Here is an 18,029-nt window from a genome sequence, read left to right on the forward strand (position 1 = left end):
CCCAATATCACACAGCCAGTCGGTGTTTGAAAAGGAAGAAGAATCCTACAGAGTCTCTTGGCTCCTGACAAGGTTCTTCTGGAGACCTTGTCCCTCAATGGCCTCATTAAGGTCATCCAAGGGTCAGAATCCCAGGGTCCTCTTGCAGGGCTATGACAGTAGTCCCCCAACAAGGGATCCTATTTGTTTAAGAGAGGTAAGCCATGCCATGTTCTGGATTCAAGGAAAAGCCACCAAGTCATTGATAAAAATAGAGATTTTATTTTGCAGAGGAAGACACTACATTGGTGGGGGCGAGGAGCCACTAATAGCTATAATGGAAGGAAATACTGATTCCGGTAGGCAACAGCATCTTTGAGAAATTGGGGAGAGGGGAAGAGGGATCAAAAAAAGGCTGGAGAGCAAAAGGGGAGAAGAAGGGAGAGGGACTGAATTGGGGTGGGTGGAAGTGGTCTCTGCAAGCCAGGCTGGAACCCAGCATAATAAATAGTTTTATTTACAACAACCAAACTCGTGGCTTTGCATCCACGATTCAGTGCAAATTATTTACACACTGATGAGGAGGCAGGACAGGAAGGGGTAGGAGGTGGCCGAGGGAGGCATGGCTCACAGCTGTTCAATGGCTCTATGATAGAGGCTGGGAGAATTGGGGGTATTTCTGCTGGGCCCCCCAACCTCATTTTCCACATCACCACAGCTGCCCTCTCACCCTGGCCCCTCCTGGTTCAGCTGTAGGCGGGGAGGAGAAAGGCGCTGATGCCCAGGTGTGTGTTCAGGGTCTGGGCCCTTGGCAGGAGAATGGGAAGGGCACGATGGGCCCTGGAGAAAAACTGAGGTTAAAGGGGAGATGGAGAGAGGCAAGGAGGTCACTGGCCCGGTGGGGGAGGCCCAGCGGGGCCGTCAGAAGCTGACCCCCACAGGGGAGGAAACAGAATCCTTCTCTCTCCTCCTGGCCAAGCAGAGGGCAGTGCAACAAGGGGTCTCCCGGGAGAGGGAGGGAGGTAGGTCCGGGGCAGGTCCGTCAGGATGGCAAGAGGGTTCGTGCCCGCCCAGGCAAGTGGTTTCAGGAGTCCCCAGGTAGGAGGAGGTGGGGGAAATGATCGCGCACGTAGGAATCCCCGGGAGTGCGGCTGGAGGGACCGGGAGGGTGCGAAGGCGGGGGTTGGGGGGGTGGGGGGGTGTGTGTTCTGTTCGGAGGCGGAGGCGGGCGAGAGGACAGCGCTCTTGGGGACGAGTCCGCGCGGCGGTTCACAGACACTCGTGCAGTACGCGCGTGTGCGTGCAGTTGCGGCAGCTGACGTGGCAGCACCAGTGAAAGGTGCAGTTGCAGCGCTCCGTGACGCGCTGTGTGCGCGTGCGGTGGCCCCGGCCACAACAGAGCAGCTCGCAGCCGTCCAGCGCGGGCGACGAGCTGTTGCAGGCGCGCCCCGCCGTGCCCGCTGTCCCCAGGCGTCCGCTGTACGTGCAGAAATTGGGCGATTTCTCAAAGTAGACGAGGTCGTGAGGGGAGGGCGGCTTGTGCGCGGGGTCTTCGGGCTCCAGGCGCAGCAGCTCTGCCCGCGAGGCGCGGTTGCTGCCGCGGTTGCCGTAGAGTACGCGCGAGGCGCCATCGAATCTGTCGCGTAGCACGTCGCCCACCGCACGCAGCGTGGGCAGCCGCATCCAGCACGTGCGCACCGTGCACGAGCCCGACATCCCGTGGCACTTGCACTCCTGGCGCATCTCGGAGAACACGGTCTGGGAGGAAAGGGGAAGAAAGTGGGTCCCACGGCACTATCACAGCCAGAGCCACCATCCCAGATACTGCCCCCTCCCGGACCCTGCCAGGACCTCCGCAAGCGCGGAAGGGAGGAAGGGGAAGGGAGGCGTGAAATCGTCGCGCCGAGATTTGGACACCAGGCCCAACTCCACGCTCCACGCCGGACGTGGTCCCGGCCTCCAAGCCTTGTTTTTTTTTTTTTGTTTTTTTTTTGTTTTTCAATTATTAACCCGGAGGGGCTATAGGCAACACATTCCACGGGCTGCCTGACTTCTAACCTCTTCAGATCTACCTGCCCTGCGCCACTCTCTTCCATTCTCTGCCTTCCCTTCGAAACCTCTGCACCCTCTGGACGTCCTCTCCTGGTTCCCTGCCCTGACGCCTGGCGGTATCACCCACCGTTACTGCCCAGATTCGAGGTCAGCCCCTGCTCAGGGGCTCAGAGATCCCCGCCACTGCGCTTCCGGGCAGAACCCCTGAAGCCCGCTCACCGTGCGGCCCGCCTCGTTGTTGTGAAGGTTCATGAGGAAACGCAGGTCCCGCCCCTTCTCCCCGGAGTCCACAAACTCCCTGCCGAAGAGGCGGCCGAAGTCGATGTTGTCGCTGCAGCCCCCCCAGTGCCAATCGGGGCCCCCAGGACCCCTCCGCCGGTAGTCGCACGTGCAAGACTCGATGGAGCCCTCCGAGCAGGAGCGTGCCACTGAATGCGTAACCCCCGCGGAGGTGATGGCGAAGATAAACGCTGTTTCCCGGCAGCCTGTGAGGGAAGGGAACGGGGATGAGCGAGAAGGTAACGCGAGGGGAGTCGGGGGATGGGGGTGGGGGCGGGGGGCGGCTAGCCTTCTCAACGGAGGGTTCGGGACCCTTGAGGCCGGTGCCCCGACTCCGCCCTTGGAGTCCCGAGAGCCAGGCGGCCGGCTGCGCTGGGAAGCTGGGCTCCTAGAGAAAGCACGTGCGTGGGCACGCAACCCTGACCACGCTTGTGATCACGCGCTCCTGAGACTCTGAGACTCGGGGCGCGCTTGGCTCCTCAGTGGAAGTGGGGCAGCTCCAGAAAGAAAAACCGAGAAGGGGAGAGAGGACGAACTCTGCACTGTCAAGACCTCTCTCCGTAGCCCAGACTTTCGGCCCCGTGTCAGCGATGCGAGCCTTGCTGGACTTGGAGGCGAGACGCTCTGGCAGAGATCAGCTTCACAGGCGCCTTTCAGAGGGGCCGCGAAAGTGGGGGCCAGCCAGCGTCCACGACTTAGAACTCGCTTCTACTTGGGCGGTGGCGCAGGAAAGTTCAGCTTCGCGCGCGAGGTGCACCGCTGGGAAACGCCTGGCAGAAAGAGTCTGGCCCAGAGCTGGCGCTGGGCATGAAGCATTTGGCGGGTTGATCTTGTAACCCTGTGGGCGCCCGGGATATCTTCCCTACACTCGCCCGCCCCTGCCCTGTGGGTGACCCTGCGTTCCCCTGGTCCCGGAAGCGTCGCTTTCCTGGGTACCCACCTCGGTTGACGATCTTGCCGAAGAGGTGGGGCCCCGGAGCCGTGGGGCAATTCCAGCGGCGGTTGCGGAACTGCCACTTGCACTCCCGCACCGCGCTCTGCAGCCCTCCGCTCACGCTGTGCAGGATCCCCGGGTTCTGGCGGATCAGCCGCCGCTGTTTGCGGCTCAGCAGCTGAAGACTGGGCTCCAGCACCAGTTGTAGACTCTTGGAGTCGGTCAGCAGGTTCGTGGAGGAGGCTACGTTCACGATGCCCCTGGTGAGGTGCATGGTAGGAGCTCAAGCTCTGGAAGGGGACTTGCGCCCTAAGCAAAAAAGTCGTGTCTACCCTGTCCTCTTCCTGGGGCTATTTGCCTGGGAGATCCACAGGACATCAGCGATGAGGTAAAGACTCCGGGCTCCCTGGCTCACTAGTTTGAAAGGAATGGGCGTCCCTAGTTTTGCGCAGGACCGCTGGGGGCCCTGGCTCTGGGGACTGGACAGAGGAGGCATGGGAAACCTGAAGACCAGGTGTTCACCTTGGCTCTGAGGGACGGCTTCAGGGCAGCTTGGGGAGGGAATCCTGGCCTGGAGTCCATGCCCACCCAAGGCGTGCAATGCTTAGGAGTCCCACCCTTTTCATCTCTCTGAGCGCCGGCCTGGCCCTTCGCTGCCAGAGGCAGGGAAACCTGTGGTGTGGCTACCACCATGAGGCTGGTCTGGGGCTCACGGATGAAGGGCGGTGCTAGATGGGAGTGGGCTCCCTGCCTGGAGAACCGTGGGCCGCGGCGGGCGGACCATTCACCCACCTCATCAGAACTAGATTCTCTGGAGCAGCTGCGCTCCAGAGCGCCCCTCGGTGTCTCGGAGGCAAGTCAGTGCGGTGGAGGGAGCCTGTCTGCAGACGGATCCCAGAGCGTGGGAGATGACTGGGGCTGGGCCCTGGCTCTGCGCCCCAGGACAAGTGGCGACCCCGCACCAGCTCACTTACCACCATCGGCCACTGCTGTTGGCGGCCAGGGCTGCAGGCAGAGCGGCCAGCGCCAGCAACAGCGTAGCAGAAACCCAGCCGGGCAGCTGCGCCCAGTGCCCCATGGCCTGCCCGGCCTCGCCGCCTCTGTGCTGAAGTTGGGGCGGCTTTGGCTGCTGCCCGCGACGGTGGGACGGGACGCGGCGGTGGCGGCAGTGGCGAGAGTTCTCAGTCTGGCTCTAACAGCCCTGGGGGCGGGCGGCGGGCAGCATGGCTCGCGGTCCCAGCTGGTGGGCTGAGGCAGCCACGGCGGGCAGCACCGCCTCTTATAGTTGCGGCTCTGGCTGAAGTGACGATAGGAGGCTGCCCCGCCGGGCCACACTGTGGCACCAGGGCGCACCGGTCAGGGGCGCAGACAATGGGCAGCGAGCGGGGCCGTGGCTCCCGCCCGTCTGAGCCGAGAGCTGACGGGCTGGCCGTCGGGGCTCACCCCCGCCCCCTGCCCGGTGGCTCCCGCCTCCCTGCCTGCACTGGCCGCCGACCCCTCCCCTTGGGACGCCCTCCCACGCGCGCCCGCCTCACTCCTCTTCGCGTCCGGAGCCCGTCGGGGACCAGCGTCCGCCAGGGGGCGAGGCGATAGTGTGCTACGGGGAGAGTCTGCCCGCAGCCCAGTCGCTTCGCCACCGCCGGCCGTAGGGTCCCTCGACGTCAGCCCGGCCCCGCTGGCGTCCCCTCTCTCCCCACTCCTGAGTAGAGGAAGGAAAGGAAAGCTGTCGTTCTGGGCAGCGACTCCGGGGAGACGCCTCCTTCCCAGGAACGCCCCCCTCAGACCCCGGACTGACGGCTTGACAGGGAAGGATCAGCGGGAGCCTGAGGGTGCCGCTGGGGTCGTGAAATCCTAGGGGTGCGTGGGTTGGGGGTAAGTTCACTAAACAGAGCCTGCTGTGGAGAGAAACCGGGGACAGTGGCAGTTTGTTTGTGGGCTGGAAGGCATGCACAAGTGACTCTGTGTGTGTGTGTGTGTGTGTATGTGTGTGTGTGTGTGTGTGTGTGTTGTGTCTGTGTGTGTGTGTGTTTAAGTGGCACAATGCAAACGTGAATGCGTATGAGAATGTGTGAGTGTGTCGTGAGGGTGCACACCCATGTGTGTCCTCATGTAAGGAAACTCCTTGTTCCGAGGAGGGATGTTGGGGACCTTTTCAAGGAATCTTGGAATTTAGCTCAGGTCAGAAGGGATCAATCGATCGAGTCATCTTGTCGCAGCCACCACCTGGGACAGTGCATCATCTATTTGTGGGGAAGGAGGTGGCAGCCACTGTCAGGAAAGACCCAGATGATTGACTGAGGCATAGAGTGTCTGGAACTGTGTGTGGAGGTGGGTGGATGGGTGGATGAGTGTGTGTGCGTGGGGAGATTAAATATGCATATATGTGTCACTCTCGCCATGTATACCTTGTGTCATCCTATGGTGCGTCACCCTCAGCATGTGTCAACCTGTGCATGTCACTAGGGGAGGGGCCTGAGCCTGCAACCAAGGCAGCATCAAGATAGAAAATGCCCGGAGTGGCTGAGTCTCTGAGGATTAGGCTCAGAAAGGGCAGTGGAGTAGATGACAGGTGTGTGTAGGGGTGCAGGAGGGAGGGCTGGGAAGAGAAGAGCTGCTGGCTGAACTGAGCCCAGAATAGAGAACTTGTGCCTCCACATGACTGCTTCTTTTTGGATTTTTCTGTCAAATTTCCATCTTCCTCCAAAACCTCTGGTTCTTTCCACTCTTACTACATTGAGATACCCAAAATGCTTGTAAGGGTCTCCTCCATTATATGCTTTTCTCTTTTCTCCCTGGGACTCCAACTCAGTTCAAGGCTACCTTAGCCTCCTATTAAGGATGTGGCAGCTGTTCCCTCTGTGGGGCATATCGAGCACTGGTCATCATGCCCCAGCAGCACACACACATGGCCCCTGGAAGGAGGGAAGATCTCTTTTATGTCTCTCCCTTCTCTCACTTTACAGAGGAAAAAGTAGATTAAGAAATTGTTTAAGGTCCACACAGCTAATAAATGACCAAATGGAGACACTTGGCTGGATCAGTCGGTGGAGCATGCGACTCTTGACCTTGGGATTGTAAGTTGGAGCCCCACATAGGGTGTAGAGATAACTTAAAAGTAAAATCTTTAGAAAATGAATACATGGCAGGGGGAACTTGGGTGGCTCAGTTGGTTAAGCATCTTGATTTCTGCTCAGATCATGATCTCAGGGTCCTGAGATCGAGCCCTATGTGGGCTCCACGGGCTCCACATGCAGTGGGGAGTCTGCTTCTCCTCCTCTCCTTCTCCTTCTCCTTCTCCTTCTGCCCCTCTCCCTGTGTGCATGCTCTCTCTCTAAAATAAATAAATACATCTTTTTCTTAAAAAATGAATAAACGGTAGAGCTAGAATTAAACCCAGATCATTTTGACTCAAAACCCACGTTCTTTCCACCTTACAAGCTATTTCTGAGTGTGCAGCAATAATAAAGCTAGGGGCCTTTCTCCAAATTGACAGATAAATAAAAATGATCTTTAGGATTTTTCTGTCTCCCCTTTGGATCTTCTCTTTTTCATCTCCCCTGCCTTCAGGGTACTTTCTAAATGAGTATGTACCCAGGTCTGATCCTAAAAAAGTTCCAAGTCTCAGAATTTCCCCTTCAAGGTGGGGAACTCACTCTAAGGAGTACATGTCCGGTGAGTTTAAATAATCTTTCTGGGGCAAGCCCAGATGGAGCCTGAGGGAGGTTATTTTTGAGGGCAACATCCTTCCCAGTCCTATTGCCCCATCCACTGTACCTGGCCCCTCCAAGATTTCAACCCTGAAGGACAAGGTGTACTGGTCCAGCATCCTCCCCAGGTCCAAAAGCCAGTAATCTCTCCAGAGGGCACCCTGGAGAGGGTAAAAGATGGCTCAAGTAAATAGACCATGATGGGTAGCTTGTCCTTTGTCCCTTAGCAGTTTATTCCCACTGGGGCCTGGGGCATGTCTTTTTGGCCTATGGATTGATAAAACCCCCTAGAGGTTGGAGATGCACTGGAAGACAGGAAGTCCCATCTGTGGCCATTGGTGACAGAAAAGAAAGAAAGGAAGGAAGGAAGGAAGAGAGAAAGAAAGAAAAGAGCGAGCTAGTATCCTCTGTTCTACCATTCCACGCACCAGGAGTAGTGGGGAAGAGCAGGAGGGGAAGTCTCTAAGTCTGGGTCACACCGTGAGTGACCTGGCCCAAATTTCTATTTAGATCAAATCATCACTCTGTTGTCTTTCCTGCATCTTCAGTTTACCTCTGTACCAGATCATACCTATCAGCATGCCAAGTGCTGTAATATTTCCCATCTAAAACTGCCAAAGTTTCATTTGACTCCACATTACCTCCCAGGATTGCCCCATTTCTCTGCTCTCTTTTACAGCAAAGCTCAAAAGGGTTGCTTTAATAACTAGCACTAATTTCTTTTCTTTATTATCTCTTTCCACCCTGATCACATCTTTGAACCTGCTACACCTCCTTATCAAAATCATCCATGACCTCTGGAATGCTCTACAGTCCATTCTTAGTTTTCAGCCTAATCAACTTTCCAGGAACAGCCTGGAATCAAACCCTTCCTCCTTCTTTCTCACTTGGGTTCTAGAACACCATTCCTACCTCCCTAGCTGCTCACCATCTCAGTCTCCTTATCTGGTTCCACCCTGTATACCAATTTCTAAGCTTCAGAATGTCCCCCAATTCAATCTGGACTTTGTTCTCAATCTACACTCACTCTCTTGGTGAACTATCCAGTCTCACAATCTACACTCACTCTCTTGGTGAACTATTCAGTCTCACGCTCCCTAATTTATACATCTGGCCCTGAACTCTGGACTTGCACATCTAGCACAATAAGCATCTCAAAATGTACATGGTCAAAACTCGAATGCCTGGTTCTTCCCCCATCCTAACCTGCTCTTTCTTTGGTTGTCCCATTTCAGTAAATGGCACCTCCATCTTTTTGGTTTCTCAGGACAAGAACCTTAGAGTCATCCTTGATGCATCTGTTCTCTAGTACTTCATGTCAAGTTCATGGACAAATCCTGTCCTTCTGTATTTAAAATATGTGCAAACTTGGACCCATTCCTACCCTTGGGCAAAGCCACCATCCCCTCTCTCTTGTACTACTGCACTGGCCTCATGGCAGCGCTCCCTGCTCCTACCTTTGCCCTCCACACTCTCTTCTCCACATAGCAGCCAGAGCCATGCTTTCTAAAACCCAAGTCAGATCGCTTCATTGCTCTGCTCAGAATTTTCCAATGATTCCCTATCTCAGTCAAAGAAAAAAGGTGAGCTTTTTACAGTGACCTACGTGGCCATCTATGATCTGACCCTACTCCTTCCTTGTCCTCTAAATTCACTGCCTGCACTCTCTCCCCTGTGGGTTCCTCCTTTGGCCACACTGGCCTACTTGCTGATTCCCTGAACATACCAAGCAAGTTCCTGTCTTGGGATCCTTGCACCTGCTTTTCTGTGTCCTGGAAGACCCTTCCTCAGATAGCTCCATGGAATGGTTCCCTCACTTTCTTTGTCATTCCCCCTATATAAAATGGAATCCTCCTACCTGTCTCCTTTACCTTGCTCTATTTTTCTACCACTTTTGACCACGGAGAACTTTAAAGGCTCAAAGTAGAAAATCAGTAGCAAACCACCTCTCTGGAATGGGAACAGGAGCAAGATGTCGAAGGGGAAAGGGGCTTTACCATGTTGTTGGGAGTGTGAGGGGGAGTCAGGGAACCAGGGCTGAGAATCTGTGGGCAGAGGGGCCTACCTTCCTTTGAAGCACCAGCAGGCGGCACTGCCTCCTCGTGCTGGGAAGGTATCAGCCTCTGGTAGCGAAGGGGGCCAAGTTCTGTCTATGGTAATCCCACAGATTTGTTGGGGCTAACTGTTCAACTGTTGGGGGTTTCCCCAGGGAGTCCAGTGCAGTGGGGCTGCGGACTCTTTGGTGCCTCCGGGTGGTGGCCCACGGTGCTGCAGCAGAAGGCGTGAGAGGCGGAGGGTGGGCAGTGCAGCTGAGCTCACCGCCAGAGCGCATCCATCCCTCCCGGGCCTATAATTTGGGTTCCCCGAGCTTGGCCGCCCCTATCAGCGGCTCAGCAATAGATGAGTCAGCCGGGACCCCGGGCCAAGGCAAACATGAGGGGAGGAGGAGGCTTCCGAGCCTTTGCTCTGCTCTCTAGCCGCCTCAGTTGCTCTATTCCCCCAATCTCCCAGGGCCCCCACTCTTTTCTTTGACCCCCGCCCTGCAGGGCCCCAGTGTTCTTCCCAGATTGTTCTTGCTACATCCCCAGGGTGGGAAAGCAGCCTCCAATCTTCTCAATGAGGGGAAGGGGGACCAGCTTGCTCCCACTCCCTCCCCAAAGTAATGACAGCCCCTCACTTTCCCCCTCCTGTCATGGCCCCAACCCCTGTCAAGGTCTCTCTGGTTCCCGCCCCTCCCCTTTCCTGGAGCTGGCCGCGTGCTTGGGGTATTAGGCAATGGGTGTGTACCCACAGCCCTCTCCAGACCCCGCCTGCTCCACCACCCTCCAGCCGCCTGCGGGTCAGTGCTCAGGCCAGCCGGTCGGGCCAAGGGCACTGGGGGCCAGTTCAGGCCACCCAGTCTGCCTGCCTGTGGCCTCCTGTCCCAGAGCTGGGCTTTTGCATGGAGAGGGAACAGGAGTGTGGGTCCTTGGATTTGGGACAGACCAGCCTGGGGAGCCCTGGAGCCACAGAGAAGTTGGAGTCTAGGGTAATTGTTCTGACCTTGGGTCTTCCTTGACACCTGACTGTTCTATAGCCTGACAAGGGTAGAATCAGAAGTAACAATCAGAAACCTGAGAGAAATACAAAAAACCAGAGACCTGGAAAAATACAAATGCCCATGGGAGAAGAGAGGCGTAGGAAATCTCATCCCCTTCCTCTGGGGAACTGAGTGGAGTCCCAGGCTGACATGCAGGAAGGAGGACAAGGTCACTTAATCCAGGTGTAAGGATGAAAGCTACTGAGATAGAGCTTGCAGATTCTGGTGGCCTCAAAAGCCACACATGGTGTGGGTCGTGGCATCTGAACAGGAAGGAGAGGCAGGAGTTCTAGGGCTATTTCTCTTCCTCCCCTGCCCCCAGAGGTGAGAAAGCAAAGAAGAGCAACCAGAGCTGTCCAGTGTTAGGAACCATGGCACTTTTTTGCCCCCCAGCCCGCTGGAGACCTGGTGCATAAAGGTGGTCAATAAATAATATGACCACGGATGAAAGTCACTGATCTCGGGTTGCTCTGCCCCCTAGACAGCAGCGCCCCCTGCAGCACAGGGCAGGCCCTGCAGCAGCATAGGCCGGAGGCTGACTGCCCTCAGAAGAGCTGCAAGGCCACCACCAAGGAAGAGATGACTGTGGCTGTGGGTTTCGGGCCCCGTGGCTCTGCTTCCCCAGGGGGCCTGTCTCTGAGTCAACGTGCCAGCTTTGGGCGCGCGGGGCCAGTCGTGCCTTGGGCTGCGGTCTGGCAGGGGCGGGGGGCGGCTGGGAAGCCTGGGGCCCCTCTCTGGCAAAAATAGCCCGCAGTGGTTAGAGCTGGGAGGGTGAGTCAGGCAGGAGCGCAGTGGCGCCTAACCCCTTCACTGCCACTGGAGCTCCCTAAGGTGGTTTGCTCTGGTCTGTGCACCCCTAGATCAGACACTTTCCCTGGCTGTCCTCAGGCTGGGCTCAGTCTGGGATCCCAAGGCCCTCCTCGTTCCATGTGAAGCAAGTCTGAAAGCCTGGAGCAAGAATCTGGGCCACTCCTAGTGCAGAGCTGGGATCTCGGGATGGGGCAGGAGAACTCTCTGGGCAAGGATGCCTATAAGCCAAGGGAAGCATAGGAGAAAGCTGGAGATCTTTGGGGCTACCCGAGCCTCTGCTAGGACCGAACTCTGAGGCCAAGTCTGACCCCTCCCAAGGGGCAGGCGCAGAGCTCAGAGGTGGGTGGAGGCCAAGCCACCCAGAAGGGAACTTTTCCTGCTGGCTCTGAGTGCCCTGAGGCGCGCTCTGTCGCTGAGGGCTCTTCCCAACATTGTCCAGGGAGGGAAGCTGATTCCCTGCTCCGTGTTCATCTTGTCAGAGGCACTCACCAGCCATCCAGCTCTCGGTGGGGAAACTGAGGCAAAGAGAAATGACCACGTGGGACCAGGGTCCTGTCTCCCTAGTCTGGGTCACTGCACCGTCCTTGCAGACTTGGCTACCCAGAGCAGGTAAGAGGCACTCTGGTCACCACCCCCTTCAGTGGGGCCAAGCGTGAACCCAGGCGTCGGGGGAGAGGGTGTGTGTGTAGGCTGGGAGGAGGGGGAGCGCCTGCGCTCCCCGGGTCAAGGCGGGGGGTGCGAGGAGTGGGGTGGGGATGCCCGGGGCTTGGGGAGGGGCCGCAGCTCTGTCAGCCACAGCAGAGCTGCCTATGAGCTCGGCACGAGTTGAGTAGAGCCGGAGCCCCCAGTTCCTTGCTAGACCGCTCGCTAGCTTTCTCGATCACTCCCTCCCTTCCTCCCTCCCTTCCTCCCGGCGGCTGCGGCGGCGCTGGGGAAGCAGCGAAGAGGAGTGGCCCTGCCCTGGAAGAATGCGGCTCTGCCGAAGGGGCAGAACCCGACGCAGTCTCCCCACGGTTTGAGAAGCCCGAGCACAGGCGACCCAACCTTGCCGGTAGTCACCTCGAACCAGAGCAGCAGGTAATCGGAGCCGGGAAAGCAGGGAGGGCAGGGACATGCACACGGGGCGAGACAGGCACACGGATAGTCATATAGTCAGACAGACAGACAGACACGCATCCGCCCACTGGGGCATGGAGACACAGAGAGAGCCAGGGATATTGGCAGAGATAAAGACAGCAAATAAAGGAATATCCCCAGATCAGAATGGCATTGAACGAGGGAGTAAAGGGGTGGGGGAACGAGCCTGGGACCCGAGGGGACCAGACGGGCATTGCAGACGAAGGAAACACTAGTTAGGAAAGGTGGACGAGGAGGATGAGGACTCAGCCTGTGCCGCGGTCCTTTTCAGGCGGGAACCAGGTCTCCTTCCTGTCTGGCGCACCTGGAGACTCCCCTCTCTCCCGACTGTGGAAAAAGTGGGTAGAGCAGGATTGGGAACCCATTCCTCCACCCCTCTCACCAACGCTGCCTGCCCTCGACGGCAGCTGAAGGTGACCCTCCCCCACACCCGGCCATCTGTAGGTGGTGCAGAACCTCGTTCTAATCCCGCCCCCCCAATCCCGCCCCCTAGCCCTGAGAGCGTCGCTCTGTTGGGTGAGGGAAGCCAGTTGTGGGGCCCTCAAAGAGGGAGCGGTGGCAAGATGGTGGAGTGGTGTTTGTGAGTCAGTTATGTCTGAGTTTGCACTTGAGTGTGTCTGTGTGCCGGGCATTGTGTCTGGCTGGGTCCAGCTCCAGTGGCTCTTGACTAAGCCCCAGCTGCGACAACCAGACTCTTCCTCCAGGGTCCAGAGTCAGGGGTGATTCTTCTTGTTTTGCTTGGGGAGGGATGAGAAGGGTTCCTAGAGCGCACTGGTGAGTTAGGAATCCTTGGTTACCCCGGGGTCAGCCCACCCTATTCCGAAGCCCCCAAGTCTCCCTGTCCCGCAGGCCCTGATCGATCTGCCCACCGGGGCCTTCGGGCCCGGGCTTCGACATGCCGGAGGAGCCCCGGCCGCGGCCTCCGCCCTCGGGCTTCGCGGGTCTCCTGTTCCTGGCGTTGTGCAGTCGGTGAGCAGATCCCCCCTGTCGCCCTGGCCACGAAAAAAAGCCGGAGGCTGAAAGCACCGACCTAGGACGGGAGGAGTCGGAGGGGGCGCAAGGCCTGGACCACAGACCCCCGAAACGCCTTCTGCGTTCCCAGGGCCTTCAGCAATGAGATTCTGGGCCTGAAGCTGCCCGGCGAGCCGCCGCTGACCGCCAACACCGTGTGCTTGACGCTGTCGGGCCTGAGCAAGCGGCAGCTGGGCCTCTGCCTGCGCAGCCCCGACGTGACGGCATCCGCGCTTCAGGGCCTGCACATCGCGGTCCACGAGTGTCAGCACCAGCTGCGCGACCAGCGCTGGAACTGCTCCGCGCTCGAGGGCGGCGGCCGCCTGCCGCACCACAGCGCCATCCTCAAGCGCGGTGAGCGGGGCCGGCGGGTCTGCGCCGCTGGGGCCGGGGGTGGGGGCCAGGCCGAGGCGAGCGGAGGCGGGAAGGGACAGGTTCACGACTCCAGGAGGGGCCTCTCTCCGGGAATTCCCCCCCACACACACACACACCCGGGAGCCACAGAGTGGGCCTGGCCACCCGTCTGGGTCCCTGAGCCTCACTTCCACCTGCGTGCTGCCGGCAAGGCAGCTGGGTCGCTGTTCTCCTACCCTAGGGCCCCCCTTTCCTTTCTCCACCGGGCTCGATCTGGGTTGCACCTGCGAGCCAGAGATACCCCCAGCCCTGGAAGCTTCAAACATCCCCCCCATTCCCTCCCCCAATTTCCTCCCCCCTCCCTCTCCTTGGACAAGCCCAGGCTGGTGTCCCCAGAGCCTCAGCGGGGGTGGGGTGACGCCCCCAACCGTTTAAGGGTTAAACCTACTCCCCTAATTGCTGGGGTTCCCAGGAGCAGAGGCTGGGAACAAAGACCCTGATGGCTTTGAAGCCGGGGAGCAGCCCCCTCCTCTGTGCTGTGGGGGCCCCAGGTGGCTCTCACCTGAGCAGGTGAGGAACGGCTGGAGGGGCGAAGAACAGGTCACTGCTGGTCTGGTCTGGGAGGTATGGTCTGGAAGGCATCGTTGCCTCTTGCCAGGCCATGCCCGTGTTTCCTCCCTGGAGGAGTAAAGATCCATTCTGGGCTCAGCTAGAGGGTGGGGGCAGTACTTCAGGGACTATGGGGTTAATAGGCAGCTGCCATCTGCGGGGGAATTCCCAAGACATGTGCAAACAGCTTCACCCCTGGAGGGTTGAGGTTGGGGGGGATTGGGAGGCTGGGCCAAAAACCCTGCATCCTGGGGTGGGAGAGGCCCGGCCCCTAAGGAGGTGCTGTGTCTCATCCTCTCAGGGCTCAAGAAAGCCCCTACCTAAAAGGAAGTAAGGGACCCCCCCAAATGAGAAGCATGGGAAAAGCTTGTCATCTTGAGCCTCTGTGACCCCCAAAACATAACAAAGACGCCAACATTTTAAGAGGGCCTCAGGGAAAATCACCCCGCACCCATCTCCCCCCCCCCCAGCATTTTATAGAGTAATATAGCAGGTTAGAATAAACATAAAGGGCAGTCTTAAAGGGCAAATAGTAAACCAGAAACTGGAAAGGGGAAGGATAGTGCCATAGCTCCAATGCTTTGGGGTTTTGGGGTGGTGGAGCAAGGTTTGTTAAAGGGCTCTAAAGAAAAAAAAAAAAGAACCTGAAAGTTTCTGCTTCCACCCCACCACCCAAGCTCCCTGCTGGGCTGGGGAATTTTTAAAGCTTTCAGATGTAGAACTCAGTGATCACTTCTTCAAAGACCTCGGGGACTCCCTCTCAGTCACCTGCCAACCCCAGGGCTCTTGCCCTCCAGCTAGTTCTTTCATCTGTACCCGAAAACCCCAGACTTACAGAACCAGGATGGGGCTCAGAGATCAATCTCAGCCAGCCCCTCCCTTAATAAATGAGGAAACTGAGGCTCCGTGCTTCCGCTCCCTTCCTAGTCTGTGACTTTCTCCCAGATTATGCAGCTGGTAAATGACAGGGTCAGGATTCAGTTAGGAATTCCCGGAATTGAAGGGTGGCTGCTTATTTCCTTCCACCTCCCCACTCCAGCTGCCTGTCAACCTTATGCCTCCGTCACACCCTTTTCATCCCCAGGTTTTCGGGAGAGTGCTTTTTCCTTCTCCATGCTGGCGGCAGGGGTCATGCATGCGGTCGCCACGGCCTGCAGCCTGGGCAGGCTAGCGAGCTGCGGCTGCGGCTGGAAGGGCAGTGGTGAGCAGGACCGGCTGAGGGCCAAGCTGCTGCAGCTGCAGGCTCTGTCCCGGGGCAAGAGTTTCCCCCACTCCCTCCCCAGCCCTGGCCCTGGCTTAGGTCCCAGCCCCGGCCCCCAGGACACGTGGGAATGGGGTGGCTGTAACCAGGACATGGACTTTGGAGAGAAGTTCTCTCGGGATTTCTTGGATTCCAGGGAAGCTCCCCGGGACATCCAGGCAAGAATGCGAATCCACAACAACAGGGTGGGGCGACAGGTATGTGTGTGCAACTTGTCCTGAGTCTCCTTAGCTTTTGAGGCCTGACTAGAAAGGGAGAGGCACCGCAGGCAGAAAAGAGGACGGGCCGCGGTGGGGGATGGCCGCTCACCCATCTGGGTGACCTCAAGCAAGTCACTTAACCTCAGTTTTGCATCTGTAAAAAGAATCTAATGATACCCACCTTAACGATGTGATTAAGAGTGAGCTAGCAAATAGGGCACTGGGCAGAGTGCCTAGTCCTTGGCAGGTGCTCATTACAGGGTAGCTATTATCACAGCTGCCTTCCTACGGGAAGGGTGCTCATTTTTAGTGCTCGCTCTGGAAGGAGGACTGGATGGCGACTCAGGACAACTGGAGTTGAGTTCTGTTCACATCTGGCTGTCTAAGCTGAGTCTCTGTTCCCAGCTAGGGATTAAAATGGGCAAATCATTCTGCTCTGCCTTCAGTCGTCCAACCAGAAGATGAGGGAGTTGAGCTGTTAGCCAGCCCTGCAGTGCCCTTTCTCTTCTGATATTCCATGATCATTCTCGCCTCTATTTCTCCCTCCCTGTGCTCTCTGTTCCCTCCCCTCTGCCGTGCCCTGGTTTCCTGCCCCTTTGCTGCCCTCCCCTTCACTTCTCCCACCCCACCCCCACCTCCACCCTCCGCGCTCTAGGTGGTAACTGAAAACCTGAAGCGGAAATGCAAGTGTCACGGCACTTCGGGCAGCTGCCAGTTCAAGACCTGCTGGAGGGCGGCCCCAGAGTTCCGGGCGGTGGGGGCAGCGCTGAGGGAGCGGCTGGGTCGGGCCATCTTCATCGATACCCACAACCGCAACTCCGGAGCCTTCCAACCCCGCCTGCGTCCACGTCGCCTTTCGGGAGAGCTGGTTTACTTTGAGAAGTCTCCTGACTTCTGTGAGCGAGACCCTACTGTGGGCTCCCCCGGCACTCGGGGCCGGGCATGCAACAAGACCAGTCGTCTGCTGGACGGCTGCGGCAGCCTGTGCTGCGGCCGTGGGCACAATATGCTTCGGCAGACGCGAGTTGAGCGCTGTCATTGCCGCTTCCATTGGTGCTGCTACGTGCTGTGCGACGAGTGCAAGGTCACAGAGTGGGTCAACGTGTGTAAGTGAGGGACAGCTTCACCGCAGGGCTGGCAGAGGGCAGGAGTGCCTTTTCAGTCTTTTGCTCCGATTTCTGGCCAGGGTCAATATCAACTCCTAGAAGCTCAAAGCATCGGCCTGGAAGCAGCTCTGGGGGTGGTGGGGGTCAGGCAGAGTCTGTGACGTGCAGCCTTCTCCCCCACAGTAGGAGGGCCCGGGCGGGAAAGCTGTCACCCTCTTCTTCTGCTCCTGAAACAGCTGAAATGAACGAAGACTACATGCACTGTATTGCCTCCCTCTCCCCAATCCTGGAGTCAGTCCCTTTAGCTCTGGTTCTTACTCCTTCTGGCTGGGGTGTCCTTGTAGTTTGACCACTCCTCTCCTTTGAGGAATAGCCCCAGGCATTGTGTGGAGCCATAGACCTGTAACAGGGATACCACTCCTTCCTGTCTGCTGATCCCAAACTCCTCTACAGCAGCCTGGGTCCCTTCCTGTGAGGGAATAGGAGACAGTGGTAGAGAGGTTTTTCTTGGGGAAGGGACAGAGTGCTGGAGGAGGGCTCTCCCTCGAGTCCTCAGAGAGTTGTTTGTCTAGGCCCTTAGGAAAACTGTCTCCCCCATTCAGATGTTAAAGGAAACCCTCCAAAGGAAGAATTTTACCTAAGACTCTCTGAGCCTTTTATTTGTTCCTTAGCAGGAGGGATGGGAATGGATAATTTATTGTACTGAGACTTGTTCTTGGTTTCTGTCTGTAACTAAAATAAATTAAACTACTGGACCAGTGGCTTCAGGTGGGTCTATTTCTGCCCACACTTGTGATCCGAGTCCATCGCTTCTTTTCCAGGTGAATTCTACCCTCATACACCCAATGACTTTATTTACATGTATCCTGCCTAGTTCCACAAAGGATTTGAAATGGTCCTCAATGATTCAGTTGGCATCTCTCTCTGTGAAAAACCAGAGGGTACTTCGAGGTTGGGGGTGGGGCTGGATATCCAAACATAGGCCCAGTTTACTTTTTACGTGCTTCAACTCCAGACTTCACCTTGGTCCTTGCCCTAGAATGAGGGTTGGCATTTTTTCTTTTACCTGTAGAAGGCTTGATAGTGAGTAAACAGTTGACCCTTAAACAACATCCGGGGTTTGGGGGCGTCCCCACTACCTAAGCAGTCAAAATTCTGTATGTAACTTTTGAGTCTCCCAAAACGTAACTACTTATAGCCTACTGTTGACCTTACCAATAACAGAAACAGTCCATTAACAGATTAACACATACTTTGTATGCCACGTGTTTTATATACTGTGTACTTACGAGAAAATAAATTAAAGAAAAAAATGTTATTAAAAATCATAAGGAAGGGGCGCCTGGGTGGCTCAGTCAGTTGGGTGTCTGCCTTCACCTGGGGTCATCATCCCGGGGACCTGGGATCCAGCCTGGCATTGGGCCACCTGCTCAGTGGGAAACCTGCTTCTCCCTCCCTCACTTCCCCTGCTTGTGTTCCCTCTCTCGCCGTCAAATAAATAAATAAAATCT

At 57.1% G+C, this 18,029-nt stretch overlaps 2 protein-coding genes across 4 annotated transcripts; one reads left to right on the forward strand and one right to left on the reverse strand.

Moving 5' to 3' along the window:
• Positions 1–277: 277 nt before the first annotated feature.
• On the reverse strand, positions 278–4,322 carry WNT1 (Wnt family member 1). The gene is made up of 4 exons (XM_047742364.1): positions 4,219–4,322; positions 3,251–3,504; positions 2,251–2,516; positions 278–1,737 (listed from the first exon to the last, which is right to left on the reverse strand). The coding sequence occupies exons 1-4, from the start codon at positions 4,320–4,322 to the stop codon at positions 1,249–1,251; spliced, it is 1,113 nt and encodes a 370-aa protein (XP_047598320.1). The 3' UTR covers positions 278–1,248.
• Positions 4,323–11,272: 6,950 nt separating this feature from the next.
• On the forward strand, positions 11,273–17,266 carry WNT10B (Wnt family member 10B). Of its 3 annotated transcripts, XM_047743550.1 has the most exons (6): positions 11,273–11,449; positions 11,781–11,917; positions 12,827–12,946; positions 13,080–13,342; positions 15,036–15,409; positions 16,068–17,266. In XM_047743550.1, exons 3-6 carry the CDS (start codon positions 12,873–12,875, stop codon positions 16,524–16,526), a joined length of 1,170 nt encoding a protein of 389 aa, XP_047599506.1. In that variant the 5' UTR covers positions 11,273–11,449; positions 11,781–11,917; positions 12,827–12,872; the 3' UTR covers positions 16,527–17,266. The 3 variants fall into 3 exon arrangements, with proteins under 3 accessions (XP_047599506.1, XP_047599505.1, XP_047599507.1); XM_047743549.1 differs by lacking the exon at positions 11,273–11,449 and having other exon boundaries at positions 11,636–11,917; XM_047743551.1 differs by lacking the exons at positions 11,273–11,449; positions 11,781–11,917 and adding an exon at positions 12,290–12,315.
• Positions 17,267–18,029: the final 763 nt, after the last annotated feature.

This window comes from Lutra lutra, chromosome 8 (genome assembly GCF_902655055.1).
Source record: "Lutra lutra chromosome 8, mLutLut1.2, whole genome shotgun sequence".
Classification (NCBI taxonomy): Eukaryota; Metazoa; Chordata; class Mammalia; order Carnivora; family Mustelidae; genus Lutra; species Lutra lutra.